This window comes from Heterodontus francisci, chromosome 12 (genome assembly GCF_036365525.1).
Source record: "Heterodontus francisci isolate sHetFra1 chromosome 12, sHetFra1.hap1, whole genome shotgun sequence".
Classification (NCBI taxonomy): domain Eukaryota; kingdom Metazoa; phylum Chordata; class Chondrichthyes; order Heterodontiformes; family Heterodontidae; genus Heterodontus; species Heterodontus francisci.
In genome coordinates this window covers 70,030,024-70,053,982 of record NC_090382.1, presented here as the reverse complement: position 1 = coordinate 70,053,982, position 23,959 = coordinate 70,030,024, and the positions used below count along the sequence as shown (strand labels likewise).

Genomic DNA, 23,959 nt, shown 5'->3' with positions numbered 1-23,959 from the left:
CCTCTATAAAAACAAAGGTGACCGCGGTGACTGCAACAACTACCGTGGAATCTCCCTGCTCAGCATAGTGGGGAAAGTCTTTGCTCGAGTCGCTCTGAACAGGCTCCAGAAGCTGGCCGAGCGCGTCTACCCTGAGGCACAGTGTGGCTTTCGTGCAGAGAGATCGACTATTGACATGCTGTTCTCCCTTCGTCAGATACAGGAGAAATGCCGTGAACAACAGATGCCCCTCTACATTGCTTTCATTGATCTCACCAAAGCCTTTGACCTCGTCAGCAGACGTGGTCTCTTCAGACTACTAGAAAAGATCGGATGTCCACCAAAGCTACTAAGTATCATCACCTCATTCCATGACAATATGAAAGGCACAATTCAACATGGTGGCTCCTCATCAGAGCCCTTTCCTATCCTGAGTGGTGTGAAACAGGGCTGTGTTCTCGCACCCACACTTTTTGGGATTTTCTTCTCCCTGCTGCTTTCACATGCGTTCAAATCCTCTGAAGAAGGAATTTTCCTCCACACAAGATCAGGGGGCAGGTTGTTCAACCTTGCCCGTCTAAGAGCGAAGTCCAAAGTACGGAAAGTCCTCATCAGAGAACTCCTCTTTGCTGACGATGCTGCTTTAACATCTCACACTGAAGAATGCCTGCAGAGTCTCATCGACAGGTTTGCGTCTGCCTGCAATGAATTTGGCCTAACCATCAGCCTCAAGAAAACGAACATCATGGGGCAGGATGTCAGAAATGCTCCATCCATCAATATTGGCGACCACGCTCTGGAAGTGGTTCAAGAGTTCACCTACCTAGGCTCAACTATCACCAGTAACCTGTCTCTAGATGCAGAAATCAACAAGCGCATGGGTAAGGCTTCCACTGCTATGTCCAGACTGGCCAAGAGAGTGTGGGAAAATGGCGCACTGACACGGAACACAAAAGTCCGAGTGTATCAGGCCTGTGTCCTCAGTACCTTGCTCTACGGCAGCGAGGCCTGGACAACGTATGCCAGCCAAGAGCGACGTCTCAATTCATTCCATCTTCGCTGCCTTCGGAGAATACTTGGCATCAGGTGGCAGGACTATATCTCCAACACAGAAGTCCTTGAAGCGGCCAACACCCCCAGCTTATACACACTACTGAGTCAGCGGCGCTTGAGATGGCTTGGCCATGTGAGCCGCATGGAAGATGGCAGGATCCCCAAAGACACATTGTACAGCGAGCTCGCCACTGGTATCAGACCCACCGGCCGTCCATGTCTCCGTTATAAAGACGTCTGCAAACGTGACATGAAATCGTGTGACATTGATCACAAGTCGTGGGAGTCAGTTGCCAGCATTCGCCAGAGCTGGCGGGCAGCCATAAAGACAGGGCTAAATTGTGGCGAGTCGAAGAGACTTAGTAGTTGGCAGGAAAAAAGACAGAGGCGCAAGGGGAGAGCCAACTGTGCAACAGCCCCAACAAACAAATTTCTCTGCAGCACCTGTGGAAGAGCCTGTCACTCCAGAATTGGCCTTTATAGCCAATCCAGGCGCTGCTTCACAAACCACTGACCACCTCCAGGCGCGTATCCATTGTCTCTCGAGATAAGGAGGCCCAAAAGAAAGAAAAGATATTGGATTGGTTGCCCAAGGGCATTAAATTATTCAAAAAGCACATTATATTAAAATGGGGGTCCTATGCTGATTTTAGGACTCTTTTTTTTGTGAAATTAGTCAGCCTTAGTACTTAACTCATCATGTCATAAAGTTTCCCAGTAACTCATGGCATTAACTATCAGCAAGGACGCTACGGAAGTGATATTGGAAAGACTCAGTAGGGGATCATTTAGGGAACAGTTATCATAAGGTTTAGGTTAACTATGGAAAAGAACAAGGAGCAATCCTGAGTAAAAATGATTAACTGTGGGAGGGCCAATTCCAATGGGGTGAGAACAGATCTGGCCCAGGTAAATTGGAATCAAAGATTGGCAGGCAAAACTGTCATTAAACAATGGGCTGCCTTTAAAGCGGAGATAGTTCGGGGATAGTTGAGGTACATTCCCACAAGCAGGAAAGGTAGGACAAACAAAGTCAGAGCTCCCTGAATGACAAAAGAGAGAGCGAGTAAGATAAAGCAGAGGGTGTGTATGACAGATGTCAGTTTGATAATACAAGTGAGAAACAGGCTGAATATAGAAAGTTCAGAGGGGAAGTGAAAAAAGAAATAAGAGCAGCAAAGAGAGAGTAGGAGAAGAGACTGAACCAACATAAAAGTCTTCTACAGGCATATAAATAGTAAAAGGGTGGTAAAAGGAGGTGGAGGGCCAATTAGGGACCAAAAAAGGGATTTATGCATGGAGGCAGAGGGCATGGCTGTGGTACTAAATGAGTACTTTACATCTGTCTTTACCAAGGAAGAAGATGTTGCCCAAGTCACAGTGAAAGAAGAGGTTCTTTTGACACAGGATGGGCTAAAAATTGATAAAGAGGAGATATTAGAAAGGTTGGGGCCCAACAACTAACATGCCAGTCAGTTTAACCGCAGTGGTGGGAAAGATTTTAGAAACGATATTCCAGGACAAATTAACAGCCACTTGGACAAATGTGAATTAATTTAGGAAAAGCCAGCACAGATTTATTAAAGGCAAATCGTGTTTAACTAATTTGACTGAGTTTTTTTGATGAAGTAACAGAGAGGGTTGGTGAGGGTAAAGCAGTTAATGTGATGTACATAGACTTCCAAAAGGTATTTGATGAAGTGCTATATTACAGGCTTGTCAGCAAAGTTGAAGCTCATGGAATAAAGGGGACGGTGGCAGCATGGACACAAAGTTGGCTGAGTGACAAAAAACAGAGTAGTGGTGAACGGTTGTTTGGCGGACTGGAGGAAGGTATATAGTGGGGTTCCCCAGGGTCAATATTAGGACCCTTGCTTTTCTTGATCTATATTAAGACCTGGGCCAGGATTTAACCATAGGTGGATGGGAGCCGGCCACCAACGAAAAAGTTGGTGGTGAACCCACTTCCGCCTCGCCTGGGGATCCAACCCATATTTTGCGAGTCCCCAGGCTTTAATTGTTCTGAGTCGGGACTTCCACCCACTTGAGGTAGGAAATCCCACCTAATGGAGCTGCCAACCAATCAGCGGGCCGGCAGCTCCTAGACCCAGCAGCGCCACTGGGAGCGGTGGCCACAGCTGGGACTTACAGCCCAGCTAGAAGTAAAGATGCTGGGGTGCCTGGAAGGCAAGTAAGTTTTGGTTGCCTCGCCGGAGGTAATCGGTCGGGCCCCGGTGAGGCAAGGGTGATCGGTTGGGGGGATGGGAGCATGTTGGGTGTTAGGGGTGGTTGGGATAGCAGGGGCAGCCCTCCATTGGGCACAGGGTGCCCAATCATGAGGGCCGCCCCCGGGATGTTCGAGAGCCACCTGCTGTTGTTAGGCAGCTTCTCTCGGGTTTAGGGTGCCCGCTTGCCATGCGTAAAATCCACATGGAGGTGGGCGAAGGCCCTTAAATGGCCACTTTTCGTGGCCGCCGCCCTGCGTAAAGTGGTGGTGGAGACAGGAGAGCGGGTCGGGAAGGGCTCCCGGAGCCTCCCGCTCCATTTTACGCCAACCCCACGCCACCATCCCGATCTTTAGAGTGGCATAAAATTCAGCCCCTTGACTTGGGTGTACAGGGCACCATTTCAAGATTTGCAGATGACACAAAACTAGGAAGTATTGTGAACTGTGAGGAGGATAGTGATAGATGTCAAGAGAACATAGCCAGGCTGGTGGAATGGGTGAACAAATGGCAGATGCAATTTAATACAGAGAAATGTGAAGTGATACATTTTGGCAGCAAGAACAAGGAAAGGCAATATAAATTAAGGATACAACTCTAAAAGAGGTGCAGGAGCAGGGGTAGCCTGGGGATATATGTGCACAAATCATTGAAGGTAGCAGGACTGGTTGAGAAAGTGGTTAATAAGGTATACGGGATCCTGGGTTTTATAAATAGAGGCATTGAGTGCAAAAGTAAGGGAGTTATGGCAAAGTGTTATGGTTCAGCTTCAACAATATTGTGTAGAATTCTGGGTACTGCACTTTAGGAAGGATGTGAAGGCATTGGAGAGGGTAAAGAAAAGATTTACGAGGATGGTTCCAGGAATGAGAGACTTCAGTTATGCAGATAGATGAGAGAAGCTGTGGTTGTTCTCCTTAAAGAGAAGGTTGAGAGATTTGATAGAGATGTTCAAAATCATGAGGGGTCTGGACAGAGTAGATAGGTAGAAACTGTTCCCATTGCTGGAAGGATCCAGAACCAGAGGACACTGATTTAAGGTGATTGGCAAAAGAAGCAATGGCAACATGAGGGAAAAACTTTTTTACACAGCGAGTGATTAGGATCTGGAATACACTGCCTGAGAGTGTGGTGGAAGCAGATTCAATCCTAGCTTTCAAAAGGGAATTGGAGAATTACAGAACAATTTGTCGAGCTACGGGGAGAAACGGGGGAGTGGGACTAGCTGAGTTACTCTCACAGAGAGCCAGCAAGGACACGATGGGCTGAATGGCTACAGCACAGAAGGAAGCCATTCTATGATTCTATGACTCATCCCGTCCATGCAAATTAATAGCTGGTTTGTCCTGTTTGGCTGCTGGTCAACCTCTGGACCCTTTTTTGCTGATTTTCTCTGGTCCACTAATGAGTTGTGAGTTCCAGGAACAACTTTTTGTTGGAGTTGGACTGCTTGTCTGCCTTGCAAATTTTCCATTTCGCTCATGGATGGTCTGTAAGGTCTGTCTTTGGGGCTGGAGGAGGAGGTGAAGACAGGAGCAAGTAGCAGCAGCTAGAAGAGGGAGAAAGAGGGCACTGTACAGGAAGCCCTAACCACAACCAGTCTTCAGGGAACACTTCTACACAAGCTGACTGGAGCAATATGTATGACACCTGCACTTCAACAAGGAGGTTGTAATGGAGCTCTGTCACCTGCTGCAGCCACCAATCAGAGCACCAAAGAAGAAATGTCAGTGGCTGTTAATGTCACTGAAATCCTTCACCATTATGCCATGCAGTCTTTCCAGGCTGCAGCAGGTGACACCAGCAACATCTCAAAGTTTGCTTTGCACTGCTGCACCAAGGAGGTTAACCAATGCTCTCTACTCCAGGAAGAACATTTACATCTCCTTCCCCACAGGCCACACTTGTGAGGTGGACAGAATTCAGGAGTGATATGATGCTCTAGAAGCCCCAAAGCCAGGATGGCAGTAGGCTGAGCTGACTTGGACACTGTCAGAGGCTGTAGCCAGAGACTCTGCCATGCTCATGGAGTCACCATTTGCTCCATGGGTTGAAAACATGGTCTCCATGCTCTGCGTGAAGCCCTGACACAAATTGGAGCTGGCTTCTTCCATGCTCTGAGTCATGCACACAAGCTCACTGGCAGGCCAGCGCATTTAGCATTTCCTGGTTAATGGTCATCAGATTTTTTTGGCAGTCTTGCCTGCAAAGTTAACATCTGAGTCCTCCAGCAAGCTTGCATCTTTGGCATCCTATCCCCTTGCACACTTGTGACCAGTGATTCACCTTGTGAAGAACCCTCCTCTAGCCTATCCTCTAAAGTACATGTGGTGGCCAGTCTTTGAGCTGGTGCTTGCTGGTCAGATTGAGTGACACTGCATGTTCAGAAAGGCTGCTGTTCATTTCTTGAAGTGCCAGAAGCGTCTCAACATTTTCTGCACCTGAAATGAAAGAGAGGGATGAAGGTTAACTTTTAGTGTCAGGGGTAAGCAGAGAAGGGTGATTGGCTGCTAAAAGCAGCTGCAGTATGTCATGCAAAATGTGTAAGGCAAGTTAGAATTGAGAAGGGAAAAATTGGGTAGGGTGTGAAGAAGCCCTAAGGCACATCTCCTCCAGCATTTTCACACAACAACTTGTATTTATATAGCCCCTTTAGCATAATAAGACATCCCAAGGTGCTTCACTGAGACATTATAAAACAAAATATGACACGGAGCCACATAAGGAGATATTAGGACAATGACCAAAAGTTTGGTCAAAGAGTAGATTTTAAGGAGCATCTTAATGGAGGAAGGCAAGGTAGAGGGGCTGAGAGGTTCAGCAAGGAAATTCCAGAGCTTAGGGCCCAGGCAGCTGAAGGCATGGCCACCAATTGTGGTGTGATTAAAATTGGGGATGCTTCAGAGGCTGGAATTGGAGGAGCACATATATCTTGGAGGGTTGTAGGACTGGAGGAGATTACAGAGAAACAGAGGGGCCAGGCCAAGGAGGGATTTGGAAAAAAGAATGAGAAATTTAAAATCAAGGCGTTGTTTAACCTGGAGCCAATGTAGGTCAGCGAGCACAGGACTGACGGGTGTTTTGGATGACCTCAAGTTTCCGGAGGGTAGAATATGGGAGGCCAGCCAGGAGTGCATTGGAATAGTCGAGTCTGAAGGTAACAAAGGCATGGATGAGGGTTTCAACAGCAAAGAGCTGAGGCAGGGGCAGAGTCAGATGATATTAAAGAGGTGGAAATAGGCAGTCTTGGTGACCGCGCGGTGGTTGAAAGCACATCTCGGGGTCAAATATGACACCAAGGTTGCCAACAGTGTGGTTCAGCCTCAGACAGTTGCCAGGGAGAGGGATGGAGTTGCTGATGAGGAGGCGTAGTTTGTGGCCAAAGACAATAGCTTCAGTGTTCCCAATATTTAATTGGAGGACATTTCTGCTCATCCTGTTCATTCATTCATTGGTGTCATCTTCTTCCCAGAAGGTTGACTGCCATAGATTTCCACCTCTGTCTGTCCTGTGCTGTCCTTACACATTCTGCATAGGTCAACTGCATCCAGTCCATTATATCTGTCATCCATTTTCCTCTCTACTTCCCTCTTCAGTACTGGATGTCAGATAAGCAGTCGGGTAATATAGCATCAGTGGAGGAGTCGAGAGAGTTGGTGGTGAGGTAAAGTTGGGTGTCATCAGCATCCATGTGGAAACTGATGTGTTTTTGGATGATGTTGCCAAAGTACAGCATGTAGATGAGAAATAGGAAGAGGCTGAGAATAGATCCTTGGGGGACACCAGATTAACTGTGTGGGATTGGAAGAGAAGACATTGATGGCAATTCTCTGGCTATGCTTAAATAGATAAGAATGGAACCTGGTGAGTGCAGTTGCATACAGGCGGACAGCAGTAGAGAGGCATTGGAGGAGGATCGTGCGATCAACCATGTCAAAGGCTGTAGACATATCGAGAAGGATGAGGGGGGATAGTTTGCCTTTGTCATAATCACATAGGATATCATTTTTGACTTTGATAAGAGCTGTTTTGATACTGTGAATGGGGTGGAATTCTGATTGGAGGGATTCAAACATGGAGTTGCAGGAAAGATGGACATGAATTTTGGAGGCTGTTGGGAGTAGTGGGGCTGTATGTGGTGCAGGGAGTAATTGGGCTGAGTTAGAATTCTTACCTGGACAACCCTGGTGAAGTCATCAAATGTCTTTTGGAATTATTGCCAGGTCCTAGGAACTAAGGTTCTTGCATTCACCTTTTCAGCCACCTCTTCTCACCATCTTCAGAGGTGTTGTCTGGAGGGCTTACCACCCCTGGGGTAAAAATAGAACTTCTCTTCTCCTGTCAACCATCTATGCAAAAGCTGTATCAGAGAATCTGGGTACCACTCTCTGCAGCTTTAGCAGCCATGTCAGCCACTTTCCATCATTTCCTGCAGTCACAGTCCATCTCCCATTTAAGAGGTGGAAGCTGCCTTTAAGTAACGTCAGTGACACCCACTTACTCTTCCAAACAAATATGCAGTCACTAAGCAGCAGATGTATCACTGCCTGCATTCATAGCTCAATATAATAAGCTGCCAGCACCAATTTCATGTTGTCCCTGAGACCACACAAACAGGCATGTTCAACAAGCTCCCCATCTTCTGCATGCCTGCTTTCAGCTGCGATCAAATTTCTTGGCCATAATCTCACGTCACTGTTTAGTATACTTCCTCTTCATGGTTCCTCATTTATTATGGTCATTCAGCTGTTTTATTAATATTTGTAAATAAATGTATAACAACACAAGTGTAATTATATATAAATTAAGGATAAAATTGTATAAAGGTTGCATGCAAAATGCAAAACTACTTATCCTTTCAAACTACACTAATATATAAAACTCTAGGACATTTATGCCAGCTGATAACTATGAAATGCAATTGGACCCATCACTGAACCAATGTAAAGAGTTAAGTAGCTTGTATCCAGAGGCTGTGAAGACAGCCAAAATCCCAGTGCAACAGTGAGTTCCATTTTTAATGGTGAAACCTCTGTTAGATTGCCATGTGAGCAGTAAAGACCAAAACCAGGAAGTGAAGGGGATACAAAACTATACATTTCACTTGGATATTTCATTTTAAGTTGCAAGTTTTTGATAATTACCCCTTTAAATAGTCATAGTAATTTTCATAATAAAGATGTCCATTGCAAATTGCCTGCAAGTAACTCTGATCCCAATCTTCTTTTGTTTGCTCAGTTGCTCCAGTCCCATACTGACTGCCATTCCATGCCTCCTCTGCTCTATGAGCTTTTGAAATAAAAGAAAGGCAAAGAGGTAGGTTCATAGATACCTGCAGCCAGCGTTATCCCAGCCTTCTTAATATTATTGAACCATACTATAAACTTCATAAATACCAAAGAGGTTAATTCAGTTTGAATCAATGTGATCTGAAATGGAATTGAACACTGGTGCTAAGATATAAAATTGAATATTATGCTTCATCCAGAAATGTCATATTTCTTTGCCACTTTAAATTAGTTGAATTATGCATTCTGACTTGATGCAGTTAACCAGAATCACTTCAGGAGTTGGTCTCATGCTAGTGCCCAGTCAGACTAACGGTAATGTCATAATTCTATCTTCCTGCTGGCAAATGCGTTTTACCTCTTGCTAGTAATCACATCCTGCAGTTTCTTCAATGTTATTTACTGTGTTTGTGCCACCATTTTAGTGCAATTCCTCACACCAAAAGATGTTTACAAGATCTATGTATTCCAAGGTGAAGCCTAGATGATGATGCTGATCAAGCTCGATAAAAATAGCCATCAGTTCGATAAAAATAGCCCTCATACTTACCAGTTCTATACGAGTCAGCTGTTGTGCCAGTGTATAAGGGTCATTGCAGATACTCAATATATCCCTTTGAATAGATGGAGGCTTTGTTTTGATGATAACCAATTTATCGGATACACTAGCATTAACCTTGACTGTGTTTTCTTCACCTTGATTTAGAGTTGCCAGTTTTTGGTTCAGGGTTTGCAAAAGCTGATTCATCGTCTTCCAATAACTCTGGGAGGAAAAAAAGCTGACATGTCACTATACATGAACTGTGAAAGTGAATACACATTCTTACCTGTACTTACAGCAAATAAGCCAAATACATTAATGCTATACTTGTTTCATTTTATAAAATAAAATTCTGAACATTCACAAATATGCATTAAGTTTCATTTAAGCGCTCAATCTCTCACAGTGAGATTGCAATTACAAATGGGAACTTTGGCTGATTTTCCACTCCCTATCAGTCATGCAAACGATAGTTTATATCATGTCCCTATTGAAGTACTACAAACCTTGAGACTTTTGATTAAGACCAATAAACATTTGCTATCACAAATTAGAGAAGTTGACTTTAGTATAGCTTCAGAGTTAAGCATTTTTGCATGCTATAAGAAGCTACATGAAACAAGCTAAATAAAATTCAAATTTTGTGTTGATCAGTACAGTTTTTACAGAATCTGTAGGCTATTGACAGTTGCCTCATCAATTTGTGCTCACATTGGTTACCAGAAGTGCTATGAGACAACTGCTTGCACAGAAGCCAATTTAAAAATAATTTTTTTTTAAAAAGTTTTTAAATGCTAGAAAAGTGCTTATTGTCCCTACAAATTCCTTTCTAATTTCAACAGCAGTCTGAGGCCATGGCCGGAATTTTACGCCCCTCCAAAAGAATGGGCTGGTGGTGGCAGGAGGGGAGGGGCAAGAGGGGTGTGGGGTGGGTGGAGTCAGCATAAAATGGAGTGGGAAGCTGGGGGGCCCTTCCAGACCTGCTCCCACCTCCACTGCCAATTTACATGGAACAGCGGCAGCGAGAAACTTCCCACCTGCCCCAAGCCAATCAAGGCCCTTAAGTGGCCAATCATCTGCCACTTAATGGCCTCCATCCGCCACCACGTTTGGCGGGCGGGCAGCTGAGGTCACAGAAAACCCGCCTGATAAAACTAGGCGGCCTTCCGGGGGACTGGGGGGCGGTACCTCTTGATCAGGCACCCTGTGCCTGACAGAAGGCCACCCTCGAAGCCCCAACTGCCCCCAACGCACAACACGCACCCCACCCTCTAACTGCACCCCCCTTACCTTGCTGGGGCCCGACCGATTGACCCCGGCGAGGCCCTAAATGCTTACCTTTTTTCTGGGGCTGTCATCTTCCTCCGGCAGCTGGGTGTAGTCCCAGCAGTGGCCACCTCTCCCGGTGGCACTGCTGGGAATAAGAGCTGCTGGCCCGCTGATTGGCTGGCAGCAATGTTAGGTGGGACTTCCTGCCTCAATAAGGTGGAAGTCCCACCCAAGACCAATTAAGGGCCTGGGGAATGGCAAGTCTGGTCTAGATCCCCAGACCCGGTGGAGGCAGGCTTGCCACCGACTTTTCGGCCAGTGGATTAGCACCCCCACCCACTGTAAAATACTGGCCCACAGAGCAGAGCTCTGCATATGTGTTTAAATGCATATCTGTGATATGATGGATGTAATACAAATAGATACTGTTCACATTGTTCTGAAAACAGGTGGTAACGTCAAAGCCGTAAAGAAAGAAGTTCAAATTATGTTGTGCTTTATTACATCTCATTAAGTCCCAGGGCTGGATTTTATTTTCCCGCCACAGTGAGTGGCGGTGGGTGCAAAAAATGGCCACAGTCCCGCCTGTGAGGTTTGTGGCCACGCCGCCGTGATTATGTGGTGGGTCACCATTTAGCATAATGACGGTGGCAGTCCCCCCGCAATCACTTGGTGAGGACAGCATTGGCGATGCCATTAATGTTAACCTGATGTTGGATCAGGTACTGGCTCCATCTTTAAAAGGCTGTAAGCCCTGCATTTACTCTCCTTGCAATGGATGAATAGCTTATTGAAGCAACATTTCTGTGGTTTGCCATAATTTTGCAACTCAGTAAGCATTCCCCTGGGCATCTTTCTGACCATGTCAGATGTCAGTGCAAGGGTGGCCCCATGGTTTAGTGATGCCTCCCTGCTGATTCTCCTCCAGGCTGCAAGGGAAAGTCGGCAGGTCCTCTTCCCCAGCGATGGCAAGAAGAGGTCCTCCCCCCTGACCAAGCAAGCCTGGACGGAGACCGCAGAGGAGCTTAGTAGCCGTGAGTCACCTGTCGTAACTGGGTGCAGTGCAGGAAGAGGGTCAATGACCTCCTACGCTCAGCCAAGGTAAGTTGCGCGGTCCCACACAGCTTGTTGCAATCCGCTTGCCCACAAGCGTAGATATACACTGTTGACACAGCCATTCCAATGATAGGAAGGCCATGGCGTAATGATAGCAGATTACTGACTGCATAAGTGAGACCAGTCTCCCTCGTTTCTATCTTAACCCAATTGAGACCCATGACAGATAGAGTCAGTATGAGAGCAGCGACATCCCCCAGGTGCTGAAGAGGGGCCCATGCTACCATTGACGTGAGGTAGAGACGTTTGGAACTTATGAGCAACTGCATCCTCAATCTTTCAGGAGAAGGCGACCCACAACAGCAGGCAGGCGGCCAAGGAGGATGGGGGGTGCCCGACCTGTGGCCTTTGTCTCAGGCTGAAGAGGAGGCGCTCGGGTTAGCCAGCAGCCAAGGAGGATGTGCCATATCGGATGTCGAGCTCGGGGTCCCAGTTGAAGAGAACGATTATTGACAAACACAGAATGAACTGAAATTACATTTTATATGGAAACGCAATGCTGTCATCATTGCGACATGTGTACCATAACACCTAAATGTCTGTTCTTCACATTGTATCTTGCAGGGTGGCACTCACAAATTCTTGCAGGCACCGAGGAAACAACAACAACCTCTGAGGACGAGCAACACTTAGAGGATGCACCATCCCATGACTCTCCTGCACCTTCCACCAGCGCAGATACTCTCACCTTAGTGGGTATCCAATTGGCATTAGATTTGTGGTCACAAGCTGGTGAAAGCACCAGACATGCGCCTGAACAGGTGGCTGAGACAGTCGAGACCAGGTTCTATCTGTCCCCGGTGTTGCGAAGGATGGGCCTGGGCACATTGCCGCGGAACGCTCCATGCAGTTGGGCCGTGCCGTACCACCTATCCTTCGTGAAGCAGTTTCTGCGGGAAAACACCTTTGACCACCGGTCCATCAGGCAGTGGTCTGCACGGAATGTCCTCAAGGCCCTACGGGAAAAGGAGACGGTGGATCCTGTCGGATGGTTCCCCGAGCAGACCGTCAAAGTCATTTGGCGGAATGCCTCATCACCAGAACTTTCAAACAAGCACCAAGACGTAGCTTGGCTGGTGGTGAGAAGGGCCCTCCCCGTCAGATCCTTCATGCACACCCGAAGTCTTGCCCCCTCCGCACAATGCCCCCGCGGTGGCTGTGGTGGGGAAGAGACGGTCGCCCACCTCCTCCTGGAATGTGTCTTTGCAAAGCAGGTGTGGAAAGAGATGCAGTGGTTTTTGTCGAGGTTCATCCCAAGCAGCTCTGTAACACAGGAGTCTGTGCTCTACGGGCTGTTCCCAGGGACGCACACCGAGACAAACATCAACTGCTGCTGGAGGACTATCAATTCGGTGAAAGACGCCCTTTGGTCTGCCCGAAACTTGCTGGTCTTCCAGCGCAAAGAGTTGTCCACCACCGAATGTTGCAGACTGGCACATTCCAAGGTCCAGGACTACGTGCTGAGGGACGCACTAAAGCTTGGGGCAGCCGCAGCAAAGGCTCAATGGGGAAAGACCACAGTGTAAGGTTCCCCCACCAAGCTGGACTGAGGGGCTGGATCCATGGGAAACCCCTCGAACTGTATCGTTAATATTCTCAATTGCTGTAAATGTAAAACTGTAATTGACATGACAATTGTGAAACGGAAGGGTTGGGAAGAAACTCATGACAGTATTGAAGGAAACTGATCTCCCTTGCAATGTTTGTATTTTTTGGTGCTGTTTGGAAACTGTTTGGCAATGTAATTTTTACAGATTTTTATGAATAAAGTATATTTTGGAAATAAAAAAAAAGTCGAGACCTCTAACAGTCGGAGGACTGTGGGTGCCCAGGCTGAGCCCCAGGCTGATGACAAGCTATGGTTTCGGCAGCACAGGGCATGCTGGAGCTGCAAGGAGAGATAAAGCAACATCCGGCAGAGATGCCATGGTTTCATCCATCAAGAGGCTGGTGACTCGCATGGAGAGCCAGATCCCACAGGTACGCCATGACCTGCAAACCCTCGCCTTGGCCATGACTTCAAATCAGCAGTGGCAGGGCGAGAGAAGGACCAGGAGCTTGAAGACTGTTCCCGTTCAGAGTCCTTCTCCGGAGAGCAGGGAGGTTCCAATGAGCCTCGAGAGGGAGGAGGACAGGCTGCGCTCCACATCTAGGATCTCTCCTCAGGGCGATTCAAGTGTGGACACAGGCTCCTCAGCCCCTCCGCCAGTGAGTCCAGCTCCAGCAGCCACGATGCCTGAGGACAGTCCTGCGCTGGTGCAGGAGGCCTTCAGGCAGCTGGGGTCCTCCAGGCCCCAGAGGACAACCACTGAAGTCATCCCATGCCAAGGGGCGTCCTGATCCAGTCCAAATACTAGCACAGAGGTAAAACCACAAAGGAGCACCTTAGCACATATGGGTATTCACGGGTGAGCCAGATATATTATGTTTACTTTAATTAAATATGTTTTCCAGTAAATCATCAGCTTTTATTGTCTGAAAACTGCATTCCACCATGGAATGATTATATGTCTTTCAATTCCATCATAAATCTTACAGCATTGCCAATGTGACCTCTGACATCATTAGCATGCCAATATGCATGATGTTTAATTACACAAATGATGTCACATCAGTTTGTTGCTGCCATTCATGCTGGAGAGACAGATGTCACAGAGGCAGAGGACCTGAGACTACATGCATGATGGTGAATTTTGTTAGCAAATATTTTTATTGAAATTCATAGATCATGGAAACGCGCAATTATTAGTCTCTGCCTTTTTTCTCTTGTCTTGTTCACCATGTCTGGCCTCGATCACGGTGCTCTGATTTTCCATGCGTGCTTGGCCTTGTGTGCCCTCTGTGTCTTCTTCATCAGAGGATGTCTCATGGTCCCGTACTACTTCATCCTGCAAGGCCTCCTCCCTCTGCAGTTCAATGTTGTGTAGAACGCAGCAGACTACAATGATACGTGCAACCCTGTCTGGTGCGTACTGTAGGGCTCCACCAGATCTATCGAGGCAGCGGAACTGCAACTTCAGCATACCAGTGGCCTGTTTGACGGATGCTCGGGTGGAGCCGTGGCAGGCATTGTAACGCTCTTCAGCATCATTGTTGGGGTTCCTTACTTGTGCCAAAGGCCAAATCACCAAGCGGTAGTCCTTATCCCCAAGAATTCACCCCTGAAGGTGAGCGGTGGAGGCGGGGTGGGGGGGGGGGTTGGAGGGAGTGAAAAGCAATGGCACTTGGGTCTGGTTAACAATGTATGAGTCATGGCAGCTGCCCAGGAAGCCGGCACACACTTGTCGGAAGCGCTTTCTATGGCCGCATACTAGTTGGACATTAATTGAATGAAACCCCTTCCCGTTGATGATTGGCAGCTGGTTGGTCTATGGGAGCCTTTATGGTCACATGCGTGCAGTAAATCACACCTTGGACCTGTGGGAATCCCGCAATGGCCCCAAATCCACTGGCCCTCTTGGCCTGACTCTCAGGGTCTGTCCTGTAGCATATATAGTCGCCGGCCCTCTTGAACGGAGCATTGGTCACCTCCTTGATGCAGCAGTGCACTGTGAATTGAGAGACCCCACACATGTCACCAATGGATCCCTGGAATGATCAGAGGTGCAAATATTTAGGGCCATGGTAATTTTGAGGGCCACAGGCATAGGGTGACCACCAAAACACATTGGTTGCAAATCATCATTCAGCAGTGCACAGACGTGTGACGGCCTCTGGACATCTGCGGTCGTCTCTGGCAATTGAGCTCAGACATCTGTAGGTATATCATCCAAATCCTATAGACTCGCTGGTGTATCTGGGCTCTTCTTCCCTTTGGCAGCTCCTGCTGCTCGCGTCTAGGAGCTTCCTCTTGAGCCACAGCTGCCTCTTGGGCCCGCCTCCGGTGGAGATGCCTCATCACAGCAAGGGGATCCAGGAAAACAGGGTGATTCATACTCATCTCTATCCTTGTAACTTCAGCTTCCTTCCTACAGCTATCTGGGAAGAGATTTGTCTTAATTTTGGTTCTGCAGGATTCTGGCTTGAGCTCTATGGTATGGTTTGATGTTACTCTCACAACTTTTCAATAAGTGTGAGCCATCATGACCATACCAATGCCATTTGAGTTGCCTGCAGTGGACCCCCAAAAACAACAACCTATACTGTTGCCAAGTTCTGCACTCCCTCACAACAGTATCCACTTGCAGAGTTCCAACCTCCCCTCACATCTGCAGATTGAGCTTAGTGGCAATGTCCGACGCTAAGAGAAAATTCCACAAGATAACAACACATAACTTACCTAATCTTTGCATGCACCGTGGACTCTCACCTTGGTTGCGCCAGCTTTTCAAAGACGGGAAAGTGAGTGCTGCATGTCATGCAGATGATTGCAAACGCCTGGTAGGATCGTGGCGAATTAGATACTAATGCATACAAAACAGTATTTAACATATTTAAACTACAATCTCATCTCATTGTGGCAGAGGTGCCGCCACAGAACTTCGCCACCTCTGAGAAAATTGGAAACCGACATTATGACATTGGGTTCTGTGGCGGACAAATCTGTGCTAATCTTTCGTCCCCTCCCCCCGCCAAAAAACCTGCCTTCCAACAGAACTTAAAATCCAGCCCCAAAGTGCTTCACATATACTTTGAATTATTTTAAAGTGCCTTCACTGTTATTATGTAGTTAAGCATTGCAGCCATTTTGTGCATCCCTCAAACAACAATAAGGTGAAAACCAATTAATTTATTTCTGGTAGTGATTGTTATTGCTGGATGTTGTCATAACAAACCAGGAGAGCTCCCTGCTCTTTATGTAGTGCCATGACATCGTTAAACTTTCTTTCCAGGTGGAAATTAACATCTCATCCAACAACGCAACACCCCCTCAGTATTGCATTGAAGTGTCGGCCTTATATCTTTTTCTCAACTTCTGGAGTGAGCCTTGAACATGGAATTCAGAGCAGGAATGCTACAACTTAGCCAATAGTACCTGCCGTATGGCAAAAGGTAATGAGAACATTGTTACAGGAAAGCAACAAAATGCAGTTAATGTGAAATGAGTTCTTAGTATAGTCAATGCGGAAACATTAATTGTTTTTTCTATCTGTTCGGAGTAATCTTAACTTTCTCACTGGCAGCCTGAAAGACTGACATACAAGGTCTGAAAACTAGAAGACCTTAATTTAACTGGAGCTAGTAGGCTGCGGACTGATTTAGATTGCAGTTATACTGTCACTTTTGCATCAATGCAAAGGAATTTTAGATGTGGATCACACAAATTGTCAGAATAACTTTGAAGTCAGGTTCCAATCTGACTCTGGAACACGCTAACAGTGCAGGACCCACTTGGGTTTTACATCACTTGGATTTAGGACCACTTGGAGTATAATTCTAGTGCAGTGTGGAACCAGTTTTGAAAAGCTGGTTCCCCTGGGTACTTTATCAACTTAATGCAGAGTCTTTTAATGTTATCTCAAGACATTAAAAATGTATTGGCTGAGAACAGAGCTTTCTGCATATACGTGAGCATGCATACACAACATTCTCTCTTAGCAGACAGAATGAAATTTACAACCTGCAGTAAAACACAGATGATACCAGCTGTGTCTTGCACTGTTTAGCTCCGTCGCAGACACGTAGTGCAGTATTAAAAATTCAGCATTGAGTCTTGACCACTGCTTTAATATTAAAGAAGTGACTCCAGGATTGACATTCAATGCTGATAGAAAAATAATGATTTATGAATTCAAATGCATATGCCAGGTGAGTGATACTTTGAGATCTAACATAGCAGAACTCAAGCACATTGCCAGGGAGGGAGTATAGTTAGAATGGCCACAACCCTTCATTAGCTTGTGAGCTATTTATTGTTTTGTTGTCAGTCTTCATTAAGCTCTAAATGAATATCTAATTATTTTCACATTGAATAAAGTTGATCTTATTGTAATCATAATAACATTTGCAGGAGGATGATATGTATTCTTTGTTAATTTAGTTTAAAATATAATTGCAAAGCCACTGAAAATTCTATTTCTGTTTGTTCAGAAGCAATAATTGCAGTCAGATACGGCAAATGTATTTACTGGTAACTTTGTTATATTGATCATTAGTCAAATAACTTACTAAAAATGAATAAATGAATCAGGATGCATGTCTTTAGTATATAGTAAAAGAGTTCTCTAACAATTATTTTCCTTTTAAATTAGTGGCCTTTTTATATATAAAAGTAGTATTAATGATTTGATAGATTACTGCTAAAAGGCAAAACACAAAAATTATTTTAGAATGCTGTTGTAGACTTTTAATTATATATTCATCAGATTTTATATCACAGGGCTTTCCACCATAATTAAAAGTTTAAAAAAAGCTAATAGGAGTTGAAACCAATGAACAGCAAAATATAGGAATAATCTTGCTAGGGACATGTAGAACAAGCATTCCAGCAGACACTTTAATTCTGAGGCTTCATAGTTCTTGAAACTCACCTCATCGCAAGGAGCTATCCTGCGGATCATGTCCTTCAGATGTCCAATCATTCTCTCATCCCGAAAATCAGAAGGGAAAGTTTCTGTCCATTCTGTCAGCAGCTGCATTATCTTAGGCCCAAATTTTCTAATTCGTACCTAAAGGCCAGCAAAGAAGGTATAATTTTAGTTATGATTAAACTGCTATGACTACAGGGCTCAAATATCTGCAGGCCTTTGATGCTAGTGGAAGTCCCAAGATCCTACAATACAACAATGACTACACTTCAAAAGCACTTAATTGGCTATAAAGCACTTTGAGACATTCAGTGATTGTGAAAAGCACTACATAAATGCAAGTCTTTTTTTTTAAATCTTGGCACCTCCACCACTAACCTCATCAGTGGATGTTCCTTTATTAATATAAAGTTGTGGACTTCTGTGCCATGAAGGCAGATCTTGGACATCCACCAGAGCTGGGGGTGCTCAGTTGAAAGTGTGGTTGAATCAGAGGCTGAGTTTTATATTGATAACCTGAGTCTTCAGGGGTCCAGGCCTAGACCCAACCTTTAACTCTCAGGTGGGACTCACTTCTGCTGATTGACTGGTATGCTCTTCTAAGCTGGCTCACTGGCTGTCTGGCAGATTCTAGGCTTGGGACAAGGAAGCTCTCATCTGGGGAATCTCCTCTCCTGATGTGAATGACCTTTTTTGCGGTGGATAGAAGTTTGGCCCCAAACAAAGCCTCATGAATACTGGCACTATTTAATTTGTAGGCCTTCCACTGCTCTCCTGTCTGACTTACAACGGGAATGTGCTGGAAATCCATGGCCACAGCCAGAAAGAATGGAATGTGAGAATTATCTATCCCAATTAATTGTGTGCAAATTTTGTTAATAAATAATATAGTTTCTGCAGTTAAGTATTGACTTTTTCCAAGAAAAAAATGTCACAACTCCTTTTGACTACTTTAAAAAAAAATCCTGAACATATATTGCAAAATATCAGTAGACTTTAAATGAATCCAGCATTGATGCAGCTTATGCAGATTTTCCATTATTTGTTTACAACCAGTAAAATCTATCAAAGTAACCTGAGAACGTAGGAAAAGGAAGTGGCTATTGTGATATCACAATTTATTTAAATCTCCATCTGCCCTAAACCCAAATGCCTCTCCTTCCTTCAGCAGAATGGGATAAATGGATAAATGGGCACTATTTACAGCATTGGAGTGACAGGGCAGGCTTATGCAACTGGCCTGCCATTGGCCATGCTTAAGCTTGCAAGGTTAGCCTCATTAAAGTTTCGCAGCAGGTTCCCAGCAACGTTCTCACCTGTGCTCTGGGACCTTTCATGGGAGGGCCAGAGGAACACCTGCAGCAGCTTAAAGGGGTAAATGGTTTTGGAGCTTTGAAATAATTTTTTTAGCTTCTAATGGAGCGATATACTCTACCCATGTAGAACTGCCAATCTCTCATACCTCAATTGATTTCCGTTCCTTCTTTAGGTATTTTACTTGTTTCTGGCCACAAAATTGTTAATAAACTACAATCTCAAAGAACAGGAACGTTTGGAAAGTTGATGGGAATTCAAAGTAACAGTTGCAAAGAATGGAACTTGAAAGGAACCTGTCAAATAGCATAAATTACATTCAGTATCTGCAGTTAGGTATTGTCATGTTCTGAGATCATGGGTTGGAGTTTTGTTTTGGGGTCAGGACCCCGACGTTGGGTGAATTGCCAGGTCCCAATCTCGTGTTGCATCGGTGTCAGACGCCCGATGCGATTTTTGATAAGCTAGCCGATTAGTGGCCAGGGAGCGCGCTCGTTGTCTAATTAAGGATGGCGGGTTGGCTCCCGAGGCTGGAGGATCAATAGGAGGTACTCCAGCAATGATACATCAGCAGCCCCGCCGTCCGAGGTGGGAGTTGCTCATACAGGTTAGAGAGAGAGAAAGAGGGTGCCTCACAGTGGTGCAGTGGTTAGCACCGCAGCCTCACAGCTCCAGCGACCCGGGTTCAATTCTGGGTACTGCCTGTGTGGAGTTTGCAAGTTCTCCCTGTGTCTGCGTGGGTTTTCTCCGGGTGCTCCGGTTTCCTCCCACAGCCAAAAGACTTGCAGGTTGGTAGGTAAATTGGCCATTATAAATTGCCCCTAGTATAGGTAGGTGGTAGGGAAATATAGGGACAGGTGGGGATGTGGTAGGAATATGGGATTAGTGTAGGATTAGTATAAAATGGGTGGTTGATGGTCGGCACAGACTCGGTGGGCCGAAGGGCCTGTTTCAGTGCTGTATCTCCAAATAAATAAATAAAAAAAATAATAAAGAATTTTCACATTATAAAGGCCACAGCTGTGTGGCCGTCATCGTGGAGGGACAACTCCTTCACCTAACAGCCAGTGGCTACAGCTGTGGCCCAGTGGTCATGGGGGGTGCGGGAGGGGATCCCTAGCGGGATGGAGTGCTGCCCTGCTGCTGGGAGGCTGCCTCCAACCCTTGGTGGTATTTCAGCCTCAATGGGGGGCCCGCAAGCCATCTGGCTACCTGACACTTGCAGCGGGTAGCCACCACCCCCACCAACACATTTATTCATGCCTTTGTCATTTCCAAACTCAATTACTCCAATGCTCATTGCTGTCTCCTGAGCACACACACCCAACCACACCCCCACCCTGTTTACAAATCGCAAGACCCAGAACTCCAAAGTCTGCATCCTATCCTTCACTAAGTCCCACTCCAATATCATCCTTGTACTTACCAAACTTCATTGCCTCCTTATCCCCACTGAATTGAACAGGACAGTTGGAATGAGTCTAGCCAGCCTTGCCATTTCTCTGCAACAGGCCCTGAATTTGCAACAGTTTGCAAGTTCTCCCTGTGACCGCGTGGGTTTCCTCCGGGTGCTCCGTTTTCATCCCACTGCCAAAGACGTGCAGGTTGATAGGTAAATTGGCCATGTAAATTGCCCCTAGTGTAGGTAGGTGGTAGGGAATATGGAATTAATGTAGGATCAGTATACATGGGTGGTTGACGGTCGGCACAGACTCGGTGGGCCGAAGGGCCTGTTTCAGTGCTGTATCTCTGTATGACTCTATGAATGTTAAAGAGTCGTAGTAATAAGCTGAAGTTGATATTGCACACTAGGGGCAGGATTTTAGGTCATAACCCCAACATTGGGGTCAAATTGGTGTCATAAGCCTGCACTGTGTGGGGAACAGTCATCCGGCAGTGATTTCCTCTGAATTGGTCAATTCATGGCCAAAGGGTGGGTTCACCTTCCATTAAGTATGCCAGGTGGGCTTGAAGATGGAGGGCCAATAGGAGGCGCTCCATCATAGTAGAAGGAGCAGGCTGCCTTTTCAAGTGAGTGAGAGAGAGAGAGAGACAGAGGGTGTCTCAAGATGGAGGTAACCTCTCTACAACTTTTACATTTTTAAATTTAAAACAAGTACTCAACAGCTGGGCCACCATTGTGTCGAGGTAGACCGCCCAAGGGTGGCCAAAGGCTGCAGCTGTTGTCAGGCAGGCAGGGAGGGCCTCAAAGCCTGCCTGGAAAGCTAGTCTCCCTGTGTGCTGTGGGAGGCCACCTCTAGGCAGTCAGCCTAGTCCCCAACACCTCAGGGACCAAAAGGCCACTGGAAAATTCCAGTTGGCCTCTGACAATAGGCCTTGGTTGGTCTTTAATTCCTGTTAATTGGCTACCCACCGCTTGTGGGCGAGTAGTACTGCCACTTCCACCCTCCCCACCCCCAATGCTGCTTTTGGGAAAATGGTTGGGGGGGTGGGGGTGGGGGGGGGGGAGGTGGTGGTGGTGGTGGAGGTGGGGGATGATGCCAGCAAACCGGCACGCAGACCAGCACTGCAAATTTTGCGCCCGTCTGCCCCCATGCTCGCCCCCTAAGGTAAATTTTACGAATCTGCGGTGCTGGCAGGTGAAGCTCCATGGAACCATGCAAGTCAGTAAAATTGACCTTACTATTTGCATGCTGAGTAATATGCTTTTCTACTAATGTATGGCATGCTTTGGACTAATGTAGCTTGAACTGGAATAAGTGCATAATTGATGATGCCCTACAGCTTTGAGAAATTAACAGAGTCAAGAAAGTCGTGCTGCCTGGATATCTGTTGCTGCTACTCGGTGTCAAATTCTTTGCTTTAGCAGACATGAAGGATACATCACTGCACTGAGGAATGGCTCATGGTTGTGATAGTTTGGAATGACTCTAGGGCATAATAAATTAGGTTGTAGCCATTTAAAAGCCACTGACAGAGTTGTGTACATGCTGGATTTCTCCTAAAGCTTAGGTTCCATTAGATTCACAACTGAGCAACCATATCCAGCCTGCCGGACTGAACATTGAGTTCAATAATTTCAGAGCATGACAGCCCCCCATTTTACTTTCATTTTTAGTTATTTTTTCTTCCTTTTTTTTTACATTCCTTTTTACATTTTTTACAATCTTTTTTTGCATTTATTTCATTTCATCTTAGTTTGTTCAGTTTGCTTACCCACTGTTTTTTTCAGGTTGTTTTTCTTCAGGTTTGCACTTGCTGCTGTTCAATATTCAGTGTATTCACACCTAATCTGTACTAATGCTTTGTCTTTCAACACACCATTAACATATTGTTTGCCTTTGCTCCGTGACCTTTTGGTCAGCTATGTGGCCTGGTCCAATCTGCACCTTCTCCTTTGTTATCTCTTGCCCCACCCCCACCTCACTTGTTTATAATCTGTGACTTTTCTAATATTTGTCAGTTCCGAAGAAGAGTCACTGACCCGAAACGTCAACTCTGCTTCTCTTTCCACAGATGCTGCCAGACCTGCTGAGTGACTCCAGCATTTCTTGTTTTTGAACCATATCCCAGGTTCACTGCAAGTCATGCATGGCATACTTTGCAGTCATATTCAGGTAGGTGGTCCCAAGATGGTAGACATGTCCATATGAATGTCCAGTGCCAGGAGCTGTCAAGTTGTATACAGACTGTAATCTCTTTCAGCTCTAGCCTTTACACCTATGTACTAAATATAAACATTAGCATTCGACTCATAAGGTAATCTTCTGTTATTTTAACTCTACTTTAAATTAAGAAACAACAGAAGAAATTGAAGCAGGAGTAGGTCATTCGACCCCTCAAGACTGATCCACTATTCAATAAGATCATGGTTAATCTTCTACCTCAGCTACACCTTCCCGCACTATCCTCGTATCCCTTCATTCCCTTAGTATCCAAAAATCTGTCCATCGATGACTTGAATAAACTCAACGATTAAGCATCCACATCTCTCTATGGTAAAGAATTCCAAAGGTTTGCAACAGTTTGAGTGAAGGAATTTCTCCTCATCTCAATCTTAAATAGCCAATCCCTTATTCTGAGACTGTGACCCCTAGCTCTAGATTCCCCAGCCAGGGGAAACATCCTCCCAGCATTTACCCTGTCAAGCCCTTTATGAATTTTTTATGTTTCAATGAGATCACCTCTAATTCTTCTAAACCCTAAGGAATATAGGCCTAATCTACTCAATCTTTTCTCATAGGATGATACCCTTATTCCAAGAATCAATGTAGTGAACCTTCATTGCACTCCCTCTAAGGCAAGGAAGAATATACTTAGGTAAGGAGACCAAAACTATGTGCAGTAAAGCCTGGCTCAGGTATAAAATTAAAACCCTACCCGGGCCTAACCCAACCAAAGCCAACCCAAACCGGGCCCGAGTCCTTTAATTTTTTTCACGCCCGACCTGACCTGACCCAACAGGACACGAATATCCTTCATCCGTTCCAGCAGCAGGCTATTCCTGCAGCTGGAGTTGTGCGGAATCATAAGTAAGCCTGATCCTGTGACATCTGTCCAGCCTGACCTGACCCCGAATGCTGGACGTGGAATTTCGACCTGACCCGAACCAGACACATGTAGTTGGGCCTAGTCAGGTTTGGATTGGGTCGCCAGGCTTTAATGCATAGTACTCTGCTTTTCCATTCTTTCTACTGAGGTGACTAATTTCACATTTTTCCACATTATATTCCATCTGCCACGTTC

The 23,959-nt window shown here is 45.8% G+C and overlaps 1 protein-coding gene across 8 annotated transcripts in view; it reads right to left on the bottom strand.

Moving 5' to 3' along the window:
- Positions 1-23,959, bottom strand: part of LOC137375910 (ras-GEF domain-containing family member 1C-like) — a 189,392-nt gene that overhangs the window by 28,133 nt on the left and 137,300 nt on the right. For all 8 annotated transcript variants that reach the window (XR_010976093.1, XM_068043588.1, XM_068043589.1 and 5 more), the window contains 2 exons: positions 17,942-18,079; positions 9,096-9,308 (listed from right to left, as the gene is read on the bottom strand). Coding sequence is in view for 7 of the 8 variants with exons in the window: in XM_068043588.1 (XP_067899689.1) it covers positions 9,096-9,308; positions 17,942-18,079 (351 nt within the window). In the remaining variant the exon portion in view is untranslated. The remainder of the gene's footprint in view (positions 1-9,095; positions 9,309-17,941; positions 18,080-23,959) is intronic.